The sequence below is a fragment of the Camellia sinensis genome, chromosome 8 (genome assembly GCF_055761805.1).
Source record: "Camellia sinensis isolate YWXY chromosome 8, ASM5576180v1, whole genome shotgun sequence".
Classification (NCBI taxonomy): domain Eukaryota; kingdom Viridiplantae; phylum Streptophyta; class Magnoliopsida; order Ericales; family Theaceae; genus Camellia; species Camellia sinensis.
The window spans coordinates 13,302,076-13,328,815 of record NC_138968.1 but is presented as its reverse complement, the minus strand read 5'-3'; the positions used below and the strand labels follow the sequence as shown (position 1 = coordinate 13,328,815).

The 26,740-nt window shown below is 33.8% G+C and overlaps 2 protein-coding genes across 2 annotated transcripts; both read right to left on the bottom strand.

The window, feature by feature from the left end:
* Window positions 1-442: 442 nt before the first annotated feature.
* LOC114280823 (uncharacterized) lies at window positions 443-7,750 on the bottom strand. The gene is made up of 6 exons (XM_028223231.2): window positions 7,482-7,750; window positions 6,187-6,700; window positions 4,714-4,905; window positions 3,308-3,337; window positions 1,998-3,107; window positions 443-1,249 (listed from the first exon to the last, which is right to left on the bottom strand). The coding sequence occupies exons 2-6, from the start codon at window positions 6,625-6,627 to the stop codon at window positions 698-700; spliced, it is 2,325 nt and encodes a 774-aa protein (XP_028079032.2). The 5' UTR covers window positions 6,628-6,700; window positions 7,482-7,750; the 3' UTR covers window positions 443-697.
* A 5,254-nt stretch (window positions 7,751-13,004) lies between these two features.
* Window positions 13,005-18,818, bottom strand: LOC114280822 (E3 ubiquitin-protein ligase SINAT3). The gene is made up of 3 exons (XM_028223230.2): window positions 18,219-18,818; window positions 14,585-14,971; window positions 13,005-13,749 (listed from the first exon to the last, which is right to left on the bottom strand). The coding sequence occupies exons 1-3, from the start codon at window positions 18,423-18,425 to the stop codon at window positions 13,387-13,389; spliced, it is 957 nt and encodes a 318-aa protein (XP_028079031.2). The 5' UTR covers window positions 18,426-18,818; the 3' UTR covers window positions 13,005-13,386.
* Window positions 18,819-26,740: the final 7,922 nt, after the last annotated feature.

Below are 26,740 nucleotides of genomic sequence, written 5' to 3'. Positions count from 1 at the left end.
CCTTCTTCTTCTCCCCCCCTCCCTTCTTCTCCTTTCTTCCCCTCCTCCTCTGATTTTCTACTTCTGATATTTTCTACTTCTGATAGGAAGACGAAGACCCAAAAAAAAAAAAAAAAAAAAAGAGGCAAAACGACATCATTTTGCTTTTTCGACCCATTCGACCCACAAATTTTCGAACTACCAACCGGGGTTGATCTATATGCTTCAAAGCTGCATGGCCTTTAGCAGACAAGCTCTCTCTAAAAAGGAGTGAATCTGTTATTTATAATCATATAGTTTTGTTATATTTATTTTTAAAAAATAAATAATCTATTTTTAAAATTGTATTTACTATTTATTTTTTTAAAACAAATATAATAAAATCATGTAATTTTTTAACCTACATTTTAAAATTCGTAAATTTTTTTGTACTCAATTGAATAAACATTTGCACACGCTAAACTAAATAAACAGATATACACATTAAAATTACACAAAAAATAAGCTACTCAAGCTTAGTAAATGTGCATCTTGATACAAAGTATTACATTGCACCTACAACACAACTCAAGGGAGATTTCAAAGGGGCACATCAAAACAGCCAATCAAACTACAAGGAAAACCTACCTGTTTATTCAATCACCCTACCCTAATAAAATTCAGGCTCAACAACAAAGAAAATACGAACAAACAGCAGCAACAAAGATCATTCACAGAATCACAAATTTCTCTCTATGAAGTCCCAAATTCTCTCTTCCATATACATTCGGTCCCGGAGCCGTCGAGGCATGTGACGCTCATCCGGGAAAATTAGCAATTCATAAGGCTTTCCAGCCTCCACAAGTGCATTCACAAGCCTTGAAGTGTGCCTAAAATGCACATTTTCATCAATCATGCCATGGACAAGTAACAACTTCCCTTCGATGTTGTCCACATGGCGCATCACAGAGCTGAACTCGTAACCTTCTCGGTTCTCAGATGGCAAACCCATATATTTCTCGGTGTAAAAAGTGTCATACCCATCCCATGATGTAACAGGGGCACCAGAAACAGCACACCTGAAGATGTCAGGAAACCGGGCTAATGTCATGGCTGAGAGATATCCACCATAGCTCCATCCATACAAACCGATATGGTCAACATTTGCCAGCCCTTGTTTGATGAGCCATTTGGCTCCAGTCAACTGATCCTCGGCATCAATACGGCCAACATTGAGCTTGAGGGAGCCTTCAAACTCAAGGCCGCGCCGAGCACTTCCTCTGTTATCTAACTGTAAAACTCATAGCAGTTAGGTTGATGAACTCTCCCCCCGCCCCTTCTCTTTTTATTAAGTATTGCAATATAGGACATACAGTCTACAGTGCCAGTAGTAAATGGGCATTGGAAAAAAACAAAAAACAAAAAACAAATAGAAGTCCCAAACTTGCAGTCATGCATAATTAGGTTAGGGTTGTGGACAAGCCAAGTAGTAAGTTGTTCTGAAAACTTAACGAGTTTTAAAATGTGTTTAAACTTGACCTGTTTACATAACGAGTCAATCTAGAACAAGCTTTTAACAAGTTGAAGACAAGTTCAACTCAAGTAGTTTGGTTTTTTTAATAATGGATATTAACTTATCCAGCTGAATAGTAGGTTGTTCAAACTTGGTTTAAAAATTTAACAAGCTTCAAAATTTGTTCAACCTTGGCTTGTTTACATAATAAGTCGATCTCAAATATTTTTAATGAGTCAAGCTCTAGTAACAAGTTTTTTATAGTACATATAAGTTTATCGAGTCAAATAGTAGGTTGGTCAAACTTGGTTTGAAAACTCAACAAGTTTAAAATGTGTTTGACTTGTTTACATAACAAACTCATCTCGAACAAGCTTTAGCTAGCTGTACACAAGTTGTCCTCGAGAAGCTTGGTTCATTTTACAGCCCCAATTAAGGTGCATTGCATATGGAAGAAAATTAAACTATTAAGTAGAAGATTTAAGGATGGCGACATTTTAAGATAACTGGTTCAGTAGATACTCACCTTCCATATTAAGATGCCTTTGCTCCTGAAATACTGAGCTCTCATGTCAACTGTGTTCATCCAAGAATCAGAAACAAGCTGTACACTTGGACCACCATAAACGCTGATCAAGGTTTTGTATGGTGGAGGTCCAAACTTCGCTACGTCAGGTTTGTATAATGCCCCGTATAAAACAGTTCCATCATTTGCTTGTATTTGAATTATCTCCGGAGGTTCAAGTTGAAGCCTTTTAAATCTTGGAATTGTGAATGGTTGCTCATGAAGATGCATAATTAAATTTCCACCTTGCAAAGAGCAAAGTGAAATTCTAGGTGGAGAATCGAGCGAATCATGAATATCAATGAATCTCTGCATCTGATGATCAAGAACAACCATGTGTCTTCCTTTCCTGTGAGTCAGTCTCTGTGGGGCCCGCAGGGAATCGTTTCCATCTGGGATCAGTTTAGCACAATAAAGGTGAGATTCCAAAGGGCTGTCTAGAGTTCCAGTGAAATATACAAGTCCCGCAGCCTCGTCTATGCCAGCAATTTGCTCAACCATCCAATCACCATCTGTTATCGATCCCAAACAAGCCCCATTCATGTCATGCAGATAAAGATGTCTGAATCCAGTCCTTTCACTAGCCCAAATAAATCCCCCAGAAAATTCAGCAAGTCCTTTGTCTAAAGGACTGAAGCAGTCGTGCAGATTAATCCACGTGTCTTGTTCTTCAACCAATATAACTTTTCTTTGGCCAGTTTTGATATCAAACCTGAGAATCTTTAGTTTAGAATGTGACCTGTTCAAAACCTGAGCGGTTAGAATATTTCCGTGCATCCAATTGACTCTTGCCAAATATTCTTCATCATTATTTGCTCCGCCCTTCTCACCACAGTGAAGATCCATCCAAGTTACCGGACCTCCAGTGGCAGAAACTACCCCGAGACGGACTTTGACATTTGAAGCCCCAACAAATGGGTACGCATGGTCTTCCTGTGCCTCTGGACCGGCTGTATTTTTACCCTGGTGCATGATTCTGAAAAGCGGTATCTCAGATGAATCAACTTCTGTGAACGCTATCAATTTGCTATCTAAAGACCACCAGTAGCCATTTTTCCTATCCATCTCTTCCTACAGTCCATGAAAACCAGTACGAATTTTACATGCAATCTATTGATTAAGGAATTATTTTCTTAGTAATTTTATAATGCTTTTTTTTTTGTTTTCATAGGAAGAATTTTGTTTTGATTCTTCTTCTCGGGAAGATAAGTACCATGTAATAAGATAAACAAAATTAGTAGTAAACTTACAAGGAAGAGTCATAATCTCACCTGAGCTATGTATTCAGCAAGACCATGAGTCTGAAATATAAAAGAAGAAAGTAATGTCATATTCAAGAAGAAAAAAAAATCTTATGTTTGTTTAGCTGTATTTTCGTTTTTGTTTAGCGGCTGCAATAGCTAAAACAAAAATCGAGAAAATAGCTCCTTTTAATTGATGATTATCAAAAAAAATCAGAAAATGTTACAAAACTTATATTAACTGCATTCAATATAAGTTCAAGACACATAAGGGCTCTAACCATATTTTTTCCCATGGAAAATACAACAAATAAATGAATAAACAAAATTGCTTCGTTTTCTATTTTAATTTGTGTGTTTTTGGAGAAGGAAAAAAAGTGTCATTTTCAAAAACATAAAAAACATAAAAAATCCCAGAAACAATTTTCGGAAACAATTTGCCAAATGTTTTTTTTTTATTTTTTATTTTTGTGTATTTTCCAGGAAAACAAAAAAACACAAAAAATGAAAACACAACCAAACAGAGTGCTTATCAGAAGTTCAGAATTATAACTATATATCAAACTCAACAAACACTACAATTATATGGCCATGCCATCAAATGAATCATCATGAGTTACAAATATATTAACAACTTCCACGAAATTAGAAGCACTCTCTTGCTTTAATTAGTGATGTAACTTTAGCATACCAGGGTCATGTGATACAGTAGCTAAAACATCTCATTCAACAAGAAACTGACTCAAATAAAATGCTCAGACCTTGAGTCAACATATGGAAAAAAAAAAAATTTATAAAAAAAAAAATATTTCCTGACGACCATCTTGCTCAATATGGAGTTTCTTTATGCACCCATGAAGCTTTATTTCCACATGCAAATCAAAAGGTGTTCATAGACACAGGTTGGTTCAAAATCCAAGTTGGTGGTTCCGTCCAAACTCTTAATCACCATTAATCACTCTGTTCCAACTCCTGCGATTAATGGAATCTCCACCAAGCCAGGATTTATTTTTTCTTTGAGTGAGAACAAAAATGGAATCTAATCAACTTTGTTTCCTAAAATCGGGTAATTGGCAACTCTTTGGATTTGTTTACCAGGTCTTTTATGTTAAAGTGAAGAAGTGTCAAAATGATATTTTAAGTCTTTTCATTAAAAAAAAGAAAAAGAAAAATTTCATTTACTTCTTTTTTGTTATTGCTCGTGTAACAGAAACTTGGAAATATCATAAAGATGCATAGTGGCTGAAAAGAGAACCTATATATTGAAAAAATAGGATGAGTGGCCGATATGATCAGTGAAAGAGCTCAAAGGCACAAAAAGAAAGGAAAAAAAGGGAATTGAAAAGCAAAACAATCAGAGACCCATACATGAACATATTGTTATCATAGGGAAAAGAACCCAATCAAGCAAAGAAACTGGGAAAACTAAAGCTCACCAAACCATTTCCGTCAGCGCCAAATGTTAATTGCTTTGACTCATTGTTCAAGAGGTTTAACACATGCAACTCATAATCCCTCACAGAAGCAAGCATAGTACCATCTGGTGAAAGGTGTGGATCAATAATTGGAGAGGATGATGTACTTGGCAGCTTAAGCTCCGGTTGTAAAGAAAGATCTTGAAAATAAACCTGTTCACAGATACAAAAATAGGTTCATAAAAGAATAAACTCAAAATAGCGGACAAACTAAAACAGAAAATTTCTCCAAATCCCAGAAAAATTTGATAGATATAGAGGGAAGTCCAGGATAATAATAAGAACATATAATTTAGTAAGCAACAAGAACTACTTGCATTGGCCATAGAACTATTTTACTTATGAAGGATAGAAATGTTTGCGAGGTTGTGGCATGGTACCGTCGCAAGTGCTCATCCACTCAAGCACTATGGCGCAGGTCTAAGTCAAAGGAATCAACCTCTTTTGCCCAAAAAAAAAATGAGTGGTAAGGCTGCTAACCTACTACCTTTCCCATAGAATTGCTCAAACAAAACAAAAGAAACAAGAAAATAAGTTTTGATGCTAAGCAAATTTCCATGCTCAAAAGGGCTAAACAATCTACCTAAGGTTGTCTCTAGATTAATAAATTTAAATTTAATATATTTGGATTTCATCATTAGGGACAACAACTTAAATTTAAATTTCACAAGATCCATGTACAGATTTGAGAGCTGTATTTTGCTGGATTTGAAAAGATAAGGTAATGGAGTTATAACTTCTCTAGCCATCCTCCTAGATGATAGTGAATCTGAGCCAAACCCGAATCCACTTATTTCAAATCCATCAACACAAAAAGAAACCTCATTGTCTTCATAACAACCACAGTGCAAACATGTTATTGAGCTCAGTAGACAACAATAAAATACAAATTGAGAACCCAAATGTTATCAGTGATGACAACAATTTTGTTGTTGGCCGACTTAAACCCATAAACATGATTCAGTAATGACAAACTGATGTGAATGAACGATGAACAACACACATCAAAGGGGAAAATAATATTAAAATGGGATTACAACATCAAGGGAAGCAAATGTCACTTAAAAGACTTTTCCTAGAGATGCCATGGTAATTCCCATTAACAAATACATTCGTGTATCATAGAACTGTGCGACTATCATCAAGGTGAAGTCAAGTCCGTTGAATAATATACCCATGTACTCCTTAATAATGCAAAGCAGTTTCAAGAAAAAAAAAGCTCAAAAGAAAATCCAAAAATTCAACGATGGAATAATGATATTTCAGTATAATAAAGATGCTAAAACTGTCTTCAGCAACATGGAATCCAATCCCTGTACTTAGAATTTAAAATCTTGAACTAACATGACTTCTAAATCCAATTCCAAGGCTTAGATTCCATGCTGCCAAACACACTAAAAGTGACAAATTAACATCAGAGATAAAGAAACAAACCCCAGCAGGAGAAGGCACCATGATTGTCTTCTTCTTCAAGCTTGTCTTCACCCATTCATACCTCGTCACACCCAACCCACGTTCCCTTGACCTCTCCCTTCTCAACTTCTCTTCGGCCGATATATTACTCTCATCAAGCCCACCATCTGGAGGACCAAAAACCAATTCTTGCTTACATGTTTCGAGATCAAATGTGAACACCTTCCTGTTCAAACTGTTATCAGAACTAAACAAATAGGTTATCAAACTGTCATCAGGACTGAAACTGATGGAAGTTGGTGCACCATAACCAGGCAACGGATATTGCACTATCTCTTCAACAGGAAAAATAATGCAATCGTCAAGAGAATTCAAAATTGTGGTGTCAGTTACTGGCATCTCGCAATCGAATGATCTTGAATGCTTCAAGTTCTTCCTTTTCTTTGTCTTAGCAGATTGCATTACAAATAAGTAACCAAAATTGAATAATTTAGGCACAAACCTGTTTGTGCCAAGTTGCTAACAAAACATGAATCTGTCAAAACGAGGAACTTAATTAATAAAATGTGACCGAAATCAACAGCACCACCAAAGTAGAAATAATCAAAGAGGCTCTGTTTGGCAGCTAAGAAAACGTGTAATTAACCAAAAATTGGAGCTTCAGGAATTCATGAAACTAACACTAGTGTTTGACTTCAAGTTCTTCCTTTTCTTTGTCTTAGTAGATTGCATTACAAATAAGTGACCAAAATTAAATAATTTAGGCGCCAACAAAAACATGAATCTGTGAAAAATGTGGAACTCAATTAATCAAATATGACCAATACCAGCAAGACCACCAAAGTAGAACTAATCATAGAGCCTCTGTTTGGTAGCAAAGAAACCGTTTTAACTAACCAAACATTGGGTCTTTATGAGTTAAATGAACCTACTACTACTACTTCTACTACTGTTTAACCAAAACCAACAAGATCACCAAGTAGACCTAATCAAAGAGCCTCTGTTTGGCAGCTAGGAAAAATCTTAACTAAGCGAAAAATTAGAGCTTTATAAATTAACTAAGCCTAATACTAGTGTTTGACTTTGGTTTTGGTACTCAGATGCTTTCTATTTACATTTGGAAGGCCAAGGCTATACAAACAAAGAATTCAAAATTTTATATTCATCAATTTTCCTTATGTTTAAGCAGAGTAAAAATAGAAACAGGATCGAGATTATAACACATTACCCACTAATAAACTACAAAGATAAGATAAGTTGAAGAAAAACACAACCCTGATGGGAATTCTCTCTCTATCTCTATCTCTATATCTTACCCGAAAAAGAGGTGTTTTTTTTTTGATCGGCTATGAAAGCGAAAAGAGATCGGAGTTTGAGATTCCTGGGATTGGGAAAATGAATCTTTCTCTTTTCTTTTCTTTTTTTGGGTCAGTTTTTGTGGAGAATGAGACTTGGTCTGGAAATGGAATCGAGAATGATGAGTGGGTTTTTTATTCTCTCCTCCGACTTTTGAGAATTTAAAAAAAATTAGGGAAGAAAATAGGTCGAATGAAAAATAAAAAGAGAAATGAGAATTGAATTGTTCAATTTAAAAAACAAGGCCAATTACATATATCTTCCTTGAGGTTTGACTAAATTACAGATACTCTTGAGGTTTCAGAAATTACATCTCGCCCTTTAAAGTTTGTATTTTCATAACAATTTGTCCCTTGAGGTTTAAATTTCATAACAAATTAGCATTCAGGGAGAATTTGTAATTTCTCAAACCTCAAGGGATATTTGTAATTTAGCCAAACCTTGAGGGGTATATGTAATTTGCCCTTTAAACATCGATAATTTTTTTTTTTTTTTTTGGTAAACGATAAATTTTTTTAATTCGACTGTCACGCACGTGTAAAATTCACCAGTATGTTTGTAATAGTTGCCAATCACAAATTATAAGACTCTTCTCATTCACTAATATCACACAACAATTAAGTTTTTATGACAATTATATTTCAAAATCATCAAATAACTTTTCATTATTCAAGTATGTTTGTAATGGTTGCTAATCACCCATTACAAAATTATAAAACTTGTCTCTTTCACCAAAATCACACAACAATTAAGGCTTTACGGCAATCAAATTTCAAAAACATCAAATAACTTCTCATCATTATTCAGTGGTTTGAGGCATTGGGCATAGTGGGATTGTAGGAAACAGCATTGTTTGTTACATATTTTAGAAGATAACTATAATTTTTTTAATTTTTAATTTAAAAGTATGTATTAAATTATTTGATGTTATTTTTATTTCTAATTTATTAAATAAAAATAATTTAAATAAATTTTTAAAAACTAATTATTTAAAAAATAAAAAATAAATATTTTTAATTTTTACTTCCAGATTATAAAATTCTAATTTTAAAAAACTCTACCAAAGCCATTGTTTGGTGATTGTTGAGACGCCAAAGAATGTTCTTTGCAAAGTAGGTCCGTACGTTGGGCAACTTTTTATTTTTAAGAAATAGGTCCTGTTTGGTAGAGTTGTGGAAAAGTGCTTATAGCTTATGTCTAAACAGTTTATAGCTTATAACTTTCAGCTTAAGCTGATTTTCAGCTTATTCTTAAAGCATCTCCTGCCCCACTCAAAGAATAAGCTGTTTTCTGACTTTCACAAAGCTATAAGCTAAACCAAACATATCAAAATAGCTTAAATTAAGCTGAAAGCTGAAATAAGCTGAAATTAAGCTGTACCAAACAGGGCCATACATTGAGAAACTTTTTATGATTGCATTTTTTGCTCCGTGGAAAAATTATTGTGTGTCATGTGGCAACAAGGGTAGGGCCAGTACAAAACTGATTTGTAAGCATGTCCTGAATATTTTGGTAGCGTTTGGTAGAATTATAGACGTGTGATTTGAGAATAAAATTGTATTTTGAGTTTGTAAATTTTAGAATTATGATTTGAACGTAGAAAATTTGTTCGGTTATGAGTTTTAAATTGAGTGTTGAATTGAGTTTTGAATGTTTGGTGTGATATGTGAAATAAAAAAATTTATTTGATTATGAGTTTTGAAAATTCAAAAAGTTATAACTCTTTTTAACATTCAAATAAAAAAAAAAATGTCATTTTGGTATATAAAAAATAAATTTTATATTTAAAAAATATCAAAAATAAATATAATATATATTTTTTTTTTCCAAATAACAGGTGGCGATTGACAATTGGCAATTGGCAATTGTAACAAAAAAAAGTTTACATTGTTCCGGTCAACCGGACGGACGTTCAGGAGAATGACCGGGTAGATTCAAAATTCAAAAATTCTCTGCTTTTCAGAATGGAGAACACGAGAGAGAGAGAGAGAGAGTAGTCAAACGTGAAGAAGAATTACATTTTGAAATGTGTGGTGGAATCACAATTTGAAAACTCCATCCAAACATGAAATGTAAATGGAGGGATGAAATTATATTTACAGAATATAACCAAACACAACCTTCTTTTTTTTTTTCTTTTTTTAAATGAAAAATTTGGTCAAAATCCTTTCATAATAAAAAATTTAATATATTAAGAATAAGTACCACAAAAAAAAAAATCTTGAAAAGTCTAATAGATACCACTATTACCAAGATATTAAATTTTAAAATAACTTTTAATCTAGATATTACTTTTTAATAAAATTAATATTTTTAGAATCATCTCATCAAGATCTATCAAATATGATTTATATTGACTATGAAATTCTTTAAAAAAAATATTATAATCAAAATTGATATAAACAGTAATATATTATTCTATCTCGCAGTAACATGCTACTTTGTTTGACAGTAACATGTTATACTAGTAATATTGTCCAAGAAAAAAAAGACAATACTTTATTTTGTCCTTACTCAATTATGCGCCTCCTCCTTAAGAGATTTATGAAGTGAAATAAATTAGGTTGTCTTTTTTACCAAATAAGAGTCTAATGGAAAGATTTTCACTAAATTTTCCTTTTTAAATGACAAATTGGGTTAGGTTATTTTTATTAATACTCCAAAAACTCAGAAAGGGTTGTTTATGGATCATAAGCGGATAGTTGAGTCTATTTTTAAAAATTTTATTTTGTTTTTCCAATTCTTTTTTCACTTTTTTTATGTCAAATTATCAAATGAAATCAAGTTTCAACACGTGTGCCGATCTCACCTCCAAGTCTTACTAAAGCTAGCCCAATCAAGCTTGAGTCCGACAAATTTAGGCCTAGTCACAAGCAAATATATGCCTAGTTTCTTTATGTATCAATTTCAATTAAAAAGAAATTGATTTGTGTGTTTAGCATTGCCTTGCCATAATACATCTTAAAGCTACATAATCAAATAAATCTCACATAATTGTGTGACTCGTGATTGTATGACTCCTGAGTGTGTTGAAATAATGTCTTACAGAGTATAGAAATTTTTTTTCCTTTTTTTTACAGTGGATGGAATCCAACATACCCCATAATAATTTTCATATTATTATTAGGCTCAAGACATTGATTTTTAATACTGTGATATTTCAAAGTAAAACATTTGACAAGACACTTTTAAAAATCATCACTAATGATTTATTATACCTCTTGTTTAATTGGAAAATATCAAAATACAATGATATTCACTTGACTATTCTAAGGGTGCGTTTGTTTGGACGGACTGGTAAGGGGGGATTGTAATCCATCGGACTATTAGTCCTGAGATACATTGTTCCAGGACTATTTGGTTGGACTAAATTTGTATCATATATTTTTTTAGTCATGGGATTAGATGTCTGGATTTGACTATTTTTAGTTATCCAATATTTGTTTGGGATATTATGGAGAAGGATAAATGCTCAAATGACTATTTTATCATTTTCAATTATTTACTAAGTAATAGCAATATTAAACATAGCTTTAATATTTTAATTATTTTTAACTAGATTATAAAAATTTGTTTTATTTTATGTTTTGCACAATATTTTAATTTATTATTTTCAATTAAATTAAATTTATAATTTATAATTTATATTTTTTATTTAATATATAATTTTAAATTAACGACAATAAAAAATAATTTTATTTATTATATAAATTAAATTTTCAACAACACTAAAAAAATTTAATTTATAAGGCCATAATTTATAATTTATTATTTTTAAATAAATTTAATTTATAATTTAAATTTTTTATTTAATATATAATTTTAAATTAACAATACTAAAAAAATAATTTAATTTAATATGTAAATTTAATTTTTTAACAACACTAAAAAATTTAATTTGTAAGGCCATAATTTATAATTTATTATTTTTAATTAAATTTAATTTATAATTTAAATTTTTTATTTAATATATAATTTTAAATTAACAATACTAAAAAAATAATTTAATTTAATATGTAAATTTAATTTTTTAACAACACTAAAAAAAATTAATTTATAAGGCCATAATTTATAATTTATTATTTTTAATTAAATTTAATTTATAATTTAAATTTTTTATTTAATATATAATTTTAAATTAACAACACTAAAAAAATAATTTATAAATGTTCAAAAGACTATTTTATCATTTTCTAATTATTTGCTAAGTAATAGCATGGAGGGTAAAATGGATATTTCACAAAATAATCTCATGGGATACCAATCCCATGGTTTCTATCCCACCCTCCCCATGGGATAGGATAGTCCCATATTTGTGGGACTAATAGTCCAGAGGGACTATTAGTCCGGAGCAAAAAAAATGAAACAAACAATGGATTATTAGTCCGATGGGACTAATAGTCCAATCTCACCTCCTAATCCTTCAAAACAAATACACCCTAGTGTTTGGGAAGTGGGTTAAAAGTCACTTTCTAACTTTTAACCCACTTCTCTCTCTCACAAAAAAAAAAAAAAAAAAAAAAACTTTTAACCATCTTCCTGAAACACCTCTTACAAATAATATTTTTATTTGACATTTTATAAAAAGATAAAAAATATATTTTCACTAACATTATCATTTCACACAGTTGCCTTTTAGTTAGGGCTGGTTTGGCAAGTTTAGAAAAAGTCAAAAAATTATTAAAAAAATTAAAAAGTTATCACTATTCACAAAAAAAAAAAAAAAAAAAATTAATATACAAATATTAATACAAATCAATTTTTTACCCATAAACTGTACTGATGTCAAACCCACTGCAAACAATCAAAGAAAAAAAAAATTACAGGTTTACATTCACTAAGTTGAATGGTAAAGTTGGACCCATGAGAGCCCACCATGGGTCCCGTTTTGATAATCTGAACCATTCAATATGTAGAACTCGTCTAGTATTATATGCCTGTAAAAAATCACGTCTATCGGATATCATTAACTACATGATCAAATCAGTTTTGTAAAAAAAATTGAATGGCGTTATAGTTAACAGTTGACAAAAAAAACTAACACAATCAGATAGCTATCGATATCCAATCAACGTGATTTTTTACAAATATATAGTACTCGACGAGTTCTACACATTTAACGGTTCCGATTAGAAAAACAGGACCCGCGGTGAGCCCCACATGCCGAACAACACAGTCCAATCAAAAGCCGAAAAGGAGACAATCTTTTCCCATGTATTCACCACACCCACTGCACTGCCATCCGTACGGCGTACTATCTATCTTCTCCTACACACTTCTTTATACAATTTTTTAATACATATTTTTTCATAAAAAGTCAAAAAGTTAACCCAAACATCCATATTTTTTTCTTCAACTTTTTAGTCTAAAAAACCAAAAAGTACACTTATTTAGGACATCCCAAACAACCTCTTAATTTTAGTTCTATCAGTACTTCCAACAATAGAAGAGCCACAGTAAAAAATGGTGAAAACACAATGAGCTGATTTGGTAAGCATGATATATAAACCAGATGACTAGTCAATTGTTTTGCATCGCACTTCACTACGTCCTTCATAACAGAATTCTCATCAGAAATTGTTTTAAGTGCGAACTAATAACAAACAGATCACATCGATTGTAAATAAAACCAACAAATTGTGAAAAATACTGGCACGTGCTGGCTGGAGGGAAGAAACAGAGGATCAATGTGAGGAAACACAATGAATTAAAAGAAGAGCTATGCTCTTTAGCAACATTATATACATGCCAAGCACTTCCCAGTACATAACACAACAGAAGTTGGCACACTTACAACACCACAGAGAGACGGATCGATACAAACACACGAATCAATCATGAAAAATGATTCCAAGACCACCTGCCTCAGCTGCTGAGGTTAGGTATGCACACTCCGGCATCTGGGTTCTGTTGTTCCTTCCATATCCTCCCTGTAACTCTCAGCTTCAGCTCTTTCCGGTCCCCACCAGAGAAGAAAAGTGCCATGTTTCGCTGTATAATGAGACCGTCATGGCTGTCCCTAACCTTCCGGTGGCTATCCCGGACGCTCCGTGGGGTACCTTCCCATATGAGCTTCCTTCCATTCGCACCAACCTCTAGACTGTAGCTGTAAATGCGTGCTTCAGTCTCATCACCCATAAAACGGAGGAATGCCATGTACACAGGAGCCATGCCAAGCTGGAATGCTTCAAAGTGGAGGCAAAAATATTGACCGAAACAATGGAAAACCTAACACAAGTAGGAGAGAGCAAGTGATATTCAGATAAGCATCTATACTATATATACTACTATATAAAGCACAAAAAAATAACTTTGACAAACAATTTTGATTCCCAAATAAAGCCACAGCAATACTATACTTTCCCAAAACATTTATATTGCCTAACAGTTATTGTAAGGACCGGATAAAAAAAAAAATAAAAAAATAATCATTAAACCAATTACTGCTATCTACTACACAACGATTTCTTGCACACGTTAGGCAATATAAATATTAGTGTGCCTACTATTACTTGCAAAAGTTAGGCAATATAGATGTTAGTGTGCCTACTATCTCTCTCTCTCTCACCCACAATTTCTTGCACACGGTAGTGTGCCTACTTTTCTAGTATTAATATAAGCACAAATGCCAACAGTAAAAATTGGACAGCAAATGCGATTATACTATAGCATTTGAAGACACATAGGTTGAAATCAATGTGAGAGAATGCATGTGAGAGAGACAGACAGATGCTCATTACCAAGGATGATAGCGAATTTTTTTAATTAACATCATGTATTGAAAATCTGAAAATAAAAAATCTGATGGATGCTGTCAATTACTAATAAGCAGACACATCATTAACACCATGGAGACAAACTATCCTCAATTGTCCGCTAAACAGTAAAAACACAGCACAACCACAAAAATGAGACACTAGATACAGTTAGGCTGTAAATTACAAAGCCTTGCTGGAAGGTCTGGTTTTATCCTTGGAAATGGAATGTATAGTTGAAAAAGGTTCGTCATTTAATTTCTACAACCATTCTCGGATTTGAGATCTAAAGGCAACAATATACTTACTGTTAGCATCCAAGTGGCATTTTCTACTTCACGAGGATTAGACTTTACATATCGATGATTGAATGTGCATCCAGTGTGCATATCCACCTTGTGATCATCTCTCAGATGCACAACCAAAAAAGGAATATCCCCTGTAACAGAACACTCTGAACCGGCGTATGGGCAGTTGTATGGTCTGAAGTTGCACACTGACTCGTGCTTGAGTTTGCTGTAATATGGAAATATCTCTGGGCATCCCAAAGAATAATACTTGCATGGAAGTTCAAGTGATTCTGCCACTTTTTCCAGTGCTAGGCACCTAATATCGCCAAGTTCTTGCCTACAAGTTGGGCACCGGTTATGCACTCTTGTTTTACAGGTAGAACACAGAGTATGCCCATTATGACACTGCAAAGAAACAAATTTGTCACAAAATAGCTGCTGAAAATCTATGCTTTAGAAGCAACAAATTATGAAAACCAGAAAACTTTATTTTTGCTCTTTTCTGGTCCATACTAGCCATAATTAACATCGTGTTCCCCAACCAATAACTTAATTTCCACATTCCAGACAGACATTTTATTTGGTACAAAGAAACCATACTGACTTTAAACAAAGACACAGAAACAGAGAAAGAATGTGATTTTACAAAGATGTCACGGCATGAGAAAACAAGGAATTAGCCACATAATTTTTTGCACAAGAAACGAAATATTGCAGGTGCATAGATCGACATAATAATATCCTCATGGGGCCCTGGACTGCAATAAACTGTTGGAGCACTTAATATACATTGATATAAAAAGCTCGACAAAATCCAAAAATTGGTCAAGAGATGGGTCAACAACACAAAAAACTTACAAGAGAATTCTTGAACCTACCCCATATAATCCACATAAGGCATATGGGGATCAATCACCATTTACAACAAACAATTAATTTAAAATCTTTCAAAAACTAAAACTTGTTGCAGTAGCTAGTTAAAAAGTTTCAACCCAACAATGAAAATAGATAACATCAGTCAAATATTAACAGCCAATGACAAACACAGGTAGATTCAACCAAACCCCCTCCCTTTTTCCCATGGGACAAACACTAAAAGGCACGAAACTTCAAACACTAAAAGGCCTAGAACTTCAACTTTGTAAGACTAGGGAAAATTTTTAAAAGATGTTATTGAGGCTTGCCAAAACGCATCAAAACTTTATGTACACATGTGGATAGCTTCTCTTGGGCTGATGTTAAACTTAGTCTAATACATGGTTCAAACATTTTGAAAAAAAAAAAAAAAACTTCTATAACTATTTTCCGCGGAAAATTTTAAGTAAATGCCCAACCAAGAAAGAACACAAAACTAAGACCCAAGTGAGAAGCTAGATAACCATAGTTGTCAAATCGGGATTCGTATCGTGAATCGAAATGATCTCGTACCGAATCGCGAATCGAATCGAATCGTGAATCGTAAAGATTCAGTCACTTTTTCTAAATCACTTAAAAACATATATCTACACATTTAGATGTTAAATGTATCTTATGAATATAAAATATTTAGACTTAAATCAACAAAAATGTTATTTTGAATAATAATCACGTAATTTAATAGGTAAGAAGTTAACAAAGGTTCCTATGTAAAATCACCATCTTACCTTTTTTTTTTTTTTTTTTTTTAGATTTTTTTATCAACCATTCTTAATAAAGGTAATAACCAAATAGAAACTATTAATTTCTAAAGTAACAATAGTTAACAACGATATTGATATTTGGACAATAAGCATATATATTTTTCTAAGTTAGAGTGAGCAAATAATAAGTAAGAATTATTTAGGATATTTTATTTTAAAGCCTAAAACATTTTAACAGGTATAACTGACCTCACACATGTAGTATTCAATTTAATAAAATAGTAATAGATAATTCATAGTGTAACTCTAATCTTAAACATCTTTAGAAGATACATTACAATTTTTTGAAGGGGACAAAAATGAGAAGAAAGGTTAAAAATATGTTAGGTCTGACTGAATCTGATTGGATCCTATAAAAAACTCCATGATCACTAAAATAATAACAAATCATATATATATGTTGGTTATTTTGGTATTAAATATTATTAGAAGTTGTATTATGTCATTTTCACTAAAAATATGAAAAAAATGAGTCGAAAATATGTCGAACACAATAATTTCAAAAATTGCATGAATCGTAAAAAGTGAATCGAATCGTGAATCGATTGTGAATCGTGCGATTCACTAGAGATTCACTTCCAAAATAGATTCACTCATAGATTCGTATCGATTTTGCAAAAATTGCGTATCGAATCGTGAATCGAATCGTGAATCGTAAGATTCTGATAACAGAGTAGATAACTGACACTAAGAATGTCGATTTCAACTTCGATGAGAGAAAGCTTCCTTCTCTATAGTGAAATGTTCAATGCCTCAAACAGAAAAATATTTACACATTTATATTTAATATTTTTTACCATTTTAAAATATTTTATTTATTAAGTAATAAATATAAAAATTCAAAATTCTTACAGCTTGACACCTTTAAGGCTCACAACCTGCCCCATGAGGGCTAAAACATATCACGTCATGAATTCACCTTTAAAAGCTTTGGACTAGGAAAATCATTCATGATTCTCCTACCGGGTAAGGCACGGGCAAGGGCCAATGCAGAAGGAACCATGGCAGTACGACAAATATTCTAAGCATTTCTATATTCATCAAGCTTAAGAAGTGGAACATCATGGAGAAGCTCGAAATTTATTACTACTTACTAGAATTAGGATTAGTACAAGCTGCCAACTCTTCTAGAGATTTGAAATCAAGTTGCATGATTAAAAAAGAGGGCCTTTCATTCTACCATGCCAGGTACTACCATCTGAAGAGTTACTTCATTTATCTTATATTTTTCTTTTCTTTTTTCACAATGAACAACAGTTGATTTTCTAGCCGGTAGGGATCCCTCCTTTTCCATGATGAACTGTTTACCATCAAGAGGCATATAAAGGGGACAAAACCTCCTTAGAGTGATATTAAACCTCCAAGTTTGACTAATTCAATAGTTGATTTTCTAACCAATAGGGAAGCCTCAATGAGTTTTTAACAGCATTTAGCAAGCCTACTTTAGTGCTTTTCTCATAGTTGTGTTTAGTTTTCTAATTTCTTTTCTTCTCTTTTTTCCCCCTTTCCACTCAATCACTAATCAATTTTGGAGAAACCTGCACCTCAGCCTCCAAAAATATTGGAACATAATGTTGGGTTTCCTTCCAACATATTTGCCCAATATTTTCAATTTTTGTCTTGTCAAGCTGCATCAGATTAGAGTTATAGGTGGGGCATCTAGTGCCAAACATTCTGATGCATTCATCCTAATAAGATCCACAACTAGTAACACAATGCTGCCTCAAAATACCAAACACAAACAACCAAGCAAAATCCAATCAATAAAAAAGATTCCCAAAATCATGAATCCATGACAACCCATTTCCCAATTCCACCCTTATAATCATCAAATTCAACCAAAACCTAATCTTGCACCACCAAATCCATCAACAATCAATTCAAATTCCTACCCCAAAACCATCATACTCAAAAAAGAAAAGAAAAGAAAAAGAAATAATACATAGAACAGACCAATGTGAGGGGAAACAGACCTGATGGATTGGTGGGTACATAGAATTGGTACAAACAGGACATTCGAGCAATTCGTGGACGCTGGTGGCAGGAGCGATTCCAAGATTGCTGAGAGGCTTTGAAGAAAACTGATGGTTGTGAAGATGATGATGATGGTGAGATCGAATCTCTTCATCTTCCACGCCATCCGAAGACGATATGCATTCAATGTTATCTAAATCCATCATTCTCCAACACCCACTTCGAAAAAGATTATAAATTTCAAATTTTAAAATTCAAAATTCAAATCTCAAAAAGTTTGATTCGACGGGTTTATTTCGTTTTCCTTTGTTTTGTTTTCATTTCTTGTATTCACGAGGGGTTCGATTGGAGGAAGAAAAAAACAGAACCGACTGAATGTGGGGGGAAACATTTGGGAGAGAGAGAGATCGACGGATCGATTCCGAAAATCCACACCAAACAAACAACACTTTCCCGGAAAAAGTGGTTCGTTTCTTCTAACTACTCTCTATCTCGCTGTCACTTTCTCTCTCTTCCAAATTTCAGTGAGGAGAGCGAGAGAGAGAGAGAGACTGATGACCGTCGAATTTTTTTTAAAGTGATAGAGGATATGTAATTTCGGAAGATAGAGGGGTTGCAGTGTAAGTTTAATAGAATGCAAGAGATGTAAATGTAATTTACGTTTACCCCATATTAATGGGAAAATTACTAATCAGTGTTGTTTCAAAATTTTATTAGAAAAAGTTTATGTTTTTAATTATGTATATATAAAATTTATTATTTATTTGTAATTATTTATCAAAATTATTCTTACAATAATTTTTTTTTTCTATATTAATTCATAGGCGAGTAGTTAGGAAAAATGTTATAAGTTCTAAATTTTCTATCAAACAAATGATCAAATGTCTCATATCGGGTGTGGGCAAAGTGGACCCCACACCTATATGAGACATTTAGTCATTTATTTGGTAGAAAATTTAGTATCCCTGACATTACTCGGTAGTTAGCGTTGACAGTACAAGTAAAATCATTAATGTAGTTCTTGAAGTTACTTAGCGCAACTCTAATTTTTTGTTAATTTTTTAAAATTAATTTAATTTTAAATTTGAATATCAAGTTTGATTTGATATGGATTATTTAAATTCTTTTATTAAATTTTGAAAAATGCTAGGATCTCACCTTATGGATCTCTAATTTATCTTGAATGTGTTTGTGTGGTGGAATTGAATTAATGAAGTATAGAGTCCACATATGAAATGAATCTGAGTTATTGATTTATTTTTCTGGATAAATTCTGAGTTGATAAGAGTGAGTTTGTAGTATTGTTGAAATAAAAAAATAAATAATTACCAATGTTTCTTCTTTTCAAATTAGGTGAAAAGTATGTTTAAATCCTCTAGAGTAAGAGTTCTTAGAGCAGTGCCTTAGAACCAAAACGATGTCATTTTGATTTGTGTATATATATATATATATATATATAAGAGAAGAAGAACCAAGGAACAAAAAAATAGAGAGAGCACGCTTTGAAAGGATAATAACAGAAGAGACGAAGGCATGCCCCGAGAGACTCGGCAAAGAAGCAAGCTCCCAATCTTTAACCAGGTTTGGCAATTAAAAAAGACTAGTATATTAAAAAAGTTAATGTTAAAAAAATGTTGGAAATGGTTAATTTTTTCCTCAAGTTTGGTCTATTTTTTAGGTGGGCCCCGAGTGTCGATTTACTCGGGTCAAAGTGGTAACGTGTTCTATGCCGCGTTGTGATTCATGTGGTATATTTGGTTGCTCAAAACCATTACCGAGTGAATGGGAAATTGAAGCCAAAGTGTGCTCCAGGGAAATGGAGTTTTGGTGGAAATCCCTTAAGGTTGTAAATTGGCTTGTCCCACATTGATTTGGTGGGAGGTTTTGAAAGGGTTTATAAGGCTTAGGGTGAGATACTTGGGGTGTGCCCCAAGGGGTACCCAAGTGTTTTAGAGGGAGAGGTTATGGGCAAAATGGGCTAGACCCATTGGACCCAAAAATCACCACACGCGCACGCCGGTCGGTCGGGCGGGCGGGGCTGGGCCTGGGCTTGGGCGCGGGTGCGTGGTGTGTGGTTGGGTTGGGCTTCTAATCTTTTTGGGCCAAAAACATTTGAATTTAATTTCATTTTTTATTAAAATAAAATCCAGAATTAAATTAGTTTGGATTTTTTGTTCATCCAAACAGGGCCCTTCCCGGTTTCAAACAGAAATAAACTGTTTTGGAATTAATGCACACCCAAACAGGGCCCTTCCCGTTTTACTATCTGTTTGAATTGATTCAAATCTGTTTGAATTCAAAACCCAACAGGTATGATACCTGTTCAATTCAAAACCAAGAGCTACATACCTGTTTAATTCAAAATGAAGAGCCACCTTCACATCTATAAATAGGACCACCCTCATTTGATATTTTGAATTCAGAAATTTCGTATTTCACTTCTGTTTTCTATTCTTCATCTTGCTGCATTTTATTTTCAAAAGAAAGAGTGTAAACACTTAGTGTGTTCGTAAGGCAAACAATTAGTAGTGCTGCTATTGTTTGTGGTAGATCATTTCATCCTGGGAGATAGACGTCCAAATTCTGAAAGCACCGTGGAGAGGACGAATCTGTCTTAAGGACACAGTGTCAAATACTGGACTTGATCAGAAAAATAATTCGAAGAAATTAAATCAAGTAAGTTATTTAATTTACTTTCAGTGTTGTTTTTATTTGTTTATTTATTCAGATTTTAATTTTGTTTTTTGTAACAAAATAAAATCTGTTTTTTATTTATATAATTTATTATTTCGAGTTTGATTTTTGTAATCAAACAAATTCTCTCCTTTTCTCTATTTCTTTTATTCTTGTTGTTGTTTTATACACAACAGAATTAAATCTTTTTAAATACAGTGAAAATTGTCCAACAATCTTAAGACAGATTCCTTTTTGGGTATCTTCATTGTATTTAATTTTCTGTGTTTTCAAATTAATATTCTGGTTGGAAAAACAAATAGTGATTTATGCTATTTGACAGATAGTAGTAATATACTGTCTCTTTTCTTTGACAACTACTAGTAGTACGATACTGGTGTCATTAACAATTCAGAATATTATTTGGTATTACAGAAAATTCTTGTGATATTTTATTTTTCAAGTTTTAGTAACAAGGAAAATAAAATTATTTTGTTGTTATAATTATTTTCTGGTTTTAGTAACTAGAAAATTAATTTGTGTTTTAATATTTTCTGATTTTTGTAATCAAAGATTATGGCTACTACAACTGAAACTGCATCTGGCAGTGGTACTCCTATTGTTACACCTACATCGGTCCCTATCCAGAACCATGTTCATGTACCAATCAATCATGGAGAAAAACCGGAAAAATTTAATGGTACCGAGTTTAAGAGATGGCAGCAGAAGATGCTGTTCTATCTTACAACTCTTAATTTGGCCCGGTTTCTCCATGAAGAGGCTCCAGCACTTAAAGAAGGTGAAAGTGATCGGCAAGTTGTTGCCGCTGTAGATGCTTGGAAACATTCAGATTTCCTATGCAGAAACTACATCCTAAATGGCCTTGACAATATGCTGTATAATGTATACAGTCCTCTGAAAACAGCAAAAGAATTGTGGGATTCTTTGGAGAAGAAATACAAGACAGAAGATGCCGGCACGAAGAAATTTGTCGTCGGTAAATTTCTGGACTTTGTTATGGTAGACTCCAAAACGGTAATATCTCAAGTTCAAAGTTTTCAAATAATTTTGCATGATATTCATTCAGAAGGTATGTCTCTTAGCGAGTCATTCCAAGTCGCAGCTTTAGTGGAAAAGTTACCACCGGCTTGGAAAGATTTCAAAAATTATTTAAAACATAAACGCAAAGAGATGACTATGGATGAATTGATTGTAAGGTTAAGAATTGAAGAAGATAACCGAAAGGCTGAAAAGAGGAATGGGAAAAATCCCATTGAGTCCAAGGCAAATGTGGTTGAACAAGTTCATAAACCACATAACAAAAAGAGAAAGTTTACTGGAGATGGTCCTAAACAAGGCGATAGTAGCAAGAAGTTCAAAGGAAAATGCTATAACTGTGGCAAAACTGGACATCGAGCTTCTGACTGCCGCCGCCCTAAAAAGAATCATGGAAGTACAAGTAAGAAGACCACCAATCAGGCCAATGTAACAGAATTGGATTACATCTCTGACGGAGTGAATGACATCAACCTCTCTGCTGTGGTGTCTGAGGCTAACTTGGTTGGAAATCCCAAAGAGTGGTGGGTTGACACTGGAGCAACTCGTCACATATGTGCGGACAAGAAGATGTTCACTACCTACAATGAGGCAGCAAATGGTGAACAACTTTTCATGGGAAATTCTTCTACTTCTACTGTGGCTGGACAAGGGAAAGTGATCTTGAAGATGACATCAGGGAAAGAACTGACCCTTAACAACGTACTGCATGTACCTGACATCCGGAAGAATTTAGTTTCTGGGTCTTTGTTAAGTAAAAATGGTTTTAGGCTTGTTTTTGAGTCTGATAAGTTTGTATTAACAAAGAGTGGTATGTATGTTGGTAAGGGATACATGAGTGATGGTCTCTTTAAGTTAAATGTAATGACAGTTGTACCGAAAGTTGCTATGAATAAGAATAACACATCTTTTGTTTATATTCTTGAGTCAAATTTATGGCATGGTAGATTAGGACATGTGAATTTTGATGCTTTGCGTAGATTAATTGGTTTAGATTATATACCAAAGTTTGAAATTAATCCTAATCATAAATGTGAAATTTGTGTAGAAGCGAAACTAACTAAGGCTCCATTTAAATCGGTTGAAAGAAAAACCGAACCTCTAGAATTAATTCACACTGATGTATGTGATTTAAAGTTTATTCAAACTAGAGGTGGCAAAAAGTATTTCATAACATTTATCGATGATTGCACAAGATATTGTTATGTTTATTTACTTAGAAGTAAAGATGAAGCCTTAGAAATGTTTAAACTCTACAAAACAGAAGTTGAAAATCAACTTGGTAAAACCATTAAAATGGTTAGAAGTGATAGGGGTGGTGAATATGATGCACCATTAAATGAATTTTGTGCACAACATGACATTATTCACCAAACTACAGCCCCTTATTCTCCACAGCAAAATGGAATTGCTGAAAGGAAGAATAGAACCCTAAAAGAAATGATGAATGCCATGTTACTAAGTTCAGGTTTACCACAGAACTTGTGGGGGGAAGCAATATTGTCTGCTAATTATGTTCTTAATAGAATACCCCACAAGAAAACCAAAAGCATTCCTTATGAATTGTGGAAAGGTCGACCACCTTCCTACAAATACTTAAAAGTGTGGGGGTGTTTGGCAAAAGTTGAAGTACCTGTTCCTAAAAAGACTAAGATTGGACCAAAAACAGTAGATTGTGTGTTTATTGGTTATGCTCAGAATAGTAGTGCATATCGGTTTCTGACTTATAAATCAGATATACCTGATATAAATGTGAACACTATTATAGAGTCAAGGAATGCTGTATTTTTTGAACATGTCTTTCCTTACAAGAAAGGACATGAATTAAGTTCACAGAAAAGAACTTATGATTGTACACAAAGTCAAGAGACTAATGACAATCAAACACAAAAGACTAATAATAGTCTTGACCAACAGGATTTAACTAATGATGAACCTAGACGAAGTAAGAGAGCGAGAACATCAAAATCCTTTGGTCCAGATTTTCTGACATACTTGTTAGAAAATGAACCTCAAAGCTTTAAGGCAGCAATGACAGGTCCTGAAGCACCTTTGTGGAAAGAGGCTGTTAATAATGAAATTGAATCCATTATGCAAAATCATACTTGGGAATTGGTGGATCTTCCACCAGGTTCTAAACCTCTTGGATATAAATGGATATTCAAGAGAAAAATGAAAGCAGATGGTTCAATTGACAAGTATAAAGCAAGACTTGTTGTTAAAGGTTACAGACAAAAGGAAGGTCTGGACTATTTTGACACATATTCCCCTGTGACAAGAATAACATCCATTCGCATGCTTATTGCTATAGCAGCGTTGTTTAATTTAGAAATACATCAAATGGATGTTAAAACAGCTTTCTTAAACGGTGATCTAAATGAAGAGATCTATATGGAACAACCCGAAGGGTTTATAGTATCAGGGCAAGAAAAGAAAGTTTGTCGACTTGTAAAATCCCTTTATGGATTAAAACAAGCACCTAAGCAATGGCATGAAAAATTTGATCATGCAATGCTTACTAATGGGTTTAAGATAAACGAATGTGACAAATGCGTCTATGTTAAGAACACTGACCAAGGATATGTCATAGTTTGTCTTTATGTGGATGACATGCTTATCATTGGAAGCAGTCAAAACATGATCAAATCAACTAAGCAGATGCTTAACAAAAGATTTGATATGAAAGATATGGGGGTCGCAGATATTATATTAGGAATGAAAATTACTAAAACATCTGACGGATATGCATTATCTCAATCTCATTATATTGAGAAAATTCTTGATAAATTTATCAAGGATGATTTGAATTTAGCTAGAACACCTGTAGACATCAGTCTTTATTTATCGAAAAATAAAGGTGATGCAGTGTCTCAGTTAAAATACTCCCAAATCATTGGAAGCCTAATGTACCTAATGAATTGTACTCGTCCTGATATAGCTTATGCTATAAGTAAATTGAGTAGGTACACTAGTAACCCTGGAGAAGACCATTGGAAAGCGATCATTCGTGTTCTTAGATATCTAAGATTTACTCGTGATCATGGTTTGAACTTTACTCGATATCCAGCAGTACTCGAAGGCTATTGTGATGCCAATTGGATATCGGATACTAAAGATTCAAAATCCACTAGTGGATATGTCTTTACTCTAGGAGGCGCTGCTGTTTCTTGGAAGTCCACGAAACAAACGTGAATCGCACGATCCACAATGGAATCTGAGTTCATTGCTTTAGACAAAGCAGGTGAAGAAGCAGAATGGCTTCGTCACTTCTTAGAAGACATTCCAATGTGGCTAAAACCTGTGCCAGCTATTTGTATTCATTGTGATAGTCAATCTGCAATAGGCAGGGCACAGAATCACATGTATAACGGTAAGTCACGACATATACGTCGTCGACATAATACCGTAAGGCAATTGTTGTCAAACGGAATAATCTCAATAGATTATATAAAATCTAAAGAGAATATTGCGGATCCGTTAACAAAAGGTTTGACAAAAGAGCTAGTGTATAGTTCATCAAAGGGGATGGGATTAAAGCCTATTACATAAGAGTCGTCATAATGGTAACCCTACTTATATGACTGGAGATCCCAAGAACTAAGTTCAAAGGGACAACTAAGTTATGTATGGCTCGCCAGAAATCACCAAGGGATTAAAATTCCTACCCATTCCTATGGTGAGAGTGATATCTGCAACATATGTTGTCTGCAGGGGTATAAGGATAAGCTTTGCTTTTAATGATTACTTATATCTTGATTAAGGCATAAAATCAAGACGAGTATAAAGAGATACTCACAATAAGAATCACCTATATGAGTGTTGAACTGGGGCCGGTTCTATGAGAATGCAAAGGCTAAATTCTCTAGAAACACTTATGAAAACCAGGCGCGTTCAAGGCCAAAATGAACACAACAGTGAGAACCACGATGTGTTAGAAGATATTTTGTGTGAAATCTGTTGTCTTGGCTTACACAAACGGCTGAACAATTCAAGGCATCGCGTCCATTGGTTAGCCAGTAAGTCCGATAGGTTATCACTAGAGAAGGTTCAAAGCCGAAAACTACCTATCCTGATGCAAGATATTTTCGACTTATACTCTTTCGTTAAGTCTGCATATTGTTGCATTTCCGTTGTCATCAAATTCCATTCATGTGGGGGATTGTTGGAAATGGTTAATTTTTTCCTCAAGTTTGGTCTATTTTTTAGGTGGGCCCCGAGTGTCGATTTACTCGGGTCAAAGTGGTAACGTGTTCTATGCCGCGTTGTGATTCACGTGGTATATTTGGTTGCTCAAAACCATTACCGAGTGAATGGGAAATTGAAGCCAAAGTGTGCTCCATGGAAATGGAGTTTTGGTGGAAATCCCTTAAGGTTGTAAATTGGCTTGTCCCACATTGATTTGGTGGGAGGTTTTGAAAGGGTTTATAAGGCTTAGGGTGAGATACTTGGGGTGTGCCCCAAGGGGTACCCAAGTGTTTTAGAGGGAGAGGTCATGGGCAAAATGGGCTAGACCCATTGGACCCAAAAATCACCACACGCGCGCGCCGCCGCCGCCGTCCGTCCGGTCGGTCGGGCGGGCGGGGCTGGGCCTGGGCTTGGGCGCGGGTGCGTGGTGTGTGGTTGGGTTGGGCTTCTAATCTTTTTGGGCCAAAAACATTTGAATTTAATTTCATTTTTTATTAAAATAAAATCCAGAATTAAATTAGTTTGGATTTTTTGTTCATCCAAACAGGGCTCTTCCCGGTTTCAAACAGAAATAAACTGTTTTGGAATTAATGCACACCCAAACAGG

Excerpts from the sequence above, each read along its gene's own strand:
- LOC114280822 (XM_028223230.2), bottom strand. The coding sequence starts at position 18,425 with ATGATGGATTTAGATAACATTGAATGCATATCGTCTTCGGATGGCGTG. Across the intron at positions 14,972-18,218 it reads TGTACCCACCAATCCATCAG|TGTCATAATGGGCATACTCT; the intron begins GTCTGTTTCCCC and ends GTTTCTTTGCAG. Across the intron at positions 13,750-14,584 it reads ATGCCACTTGGATGCTAACA|GTTTTCCATTGTTTCGGTCA; the intron begins GTAAGTATATTG and ends TACTTGTGTTAG.
- LOC114280823 (XM_028223231.2), bottom strand. The coding sequence starts at position 6,627 with ATGCAATCTGCTAAGACAAAGAAAAGGAAGAACTTGAAGCATTCAAGA. Across the intron at positions 3,338-4,713 it reads GCGCTGACGGAAATGGTTTG|ACTCATGGTCTTGCTGAATA; the intron begins GTGAGCTTTAGT and ends TTTATATTTCAG. Across the intron at positions 1,250-1,997 it reads AAGGCATCTTAATATGGAAG|TTAGATAACAGAGGAAGTGC; the intron begins GTGAGTATCTAC and ends TGAGTTTTACAG.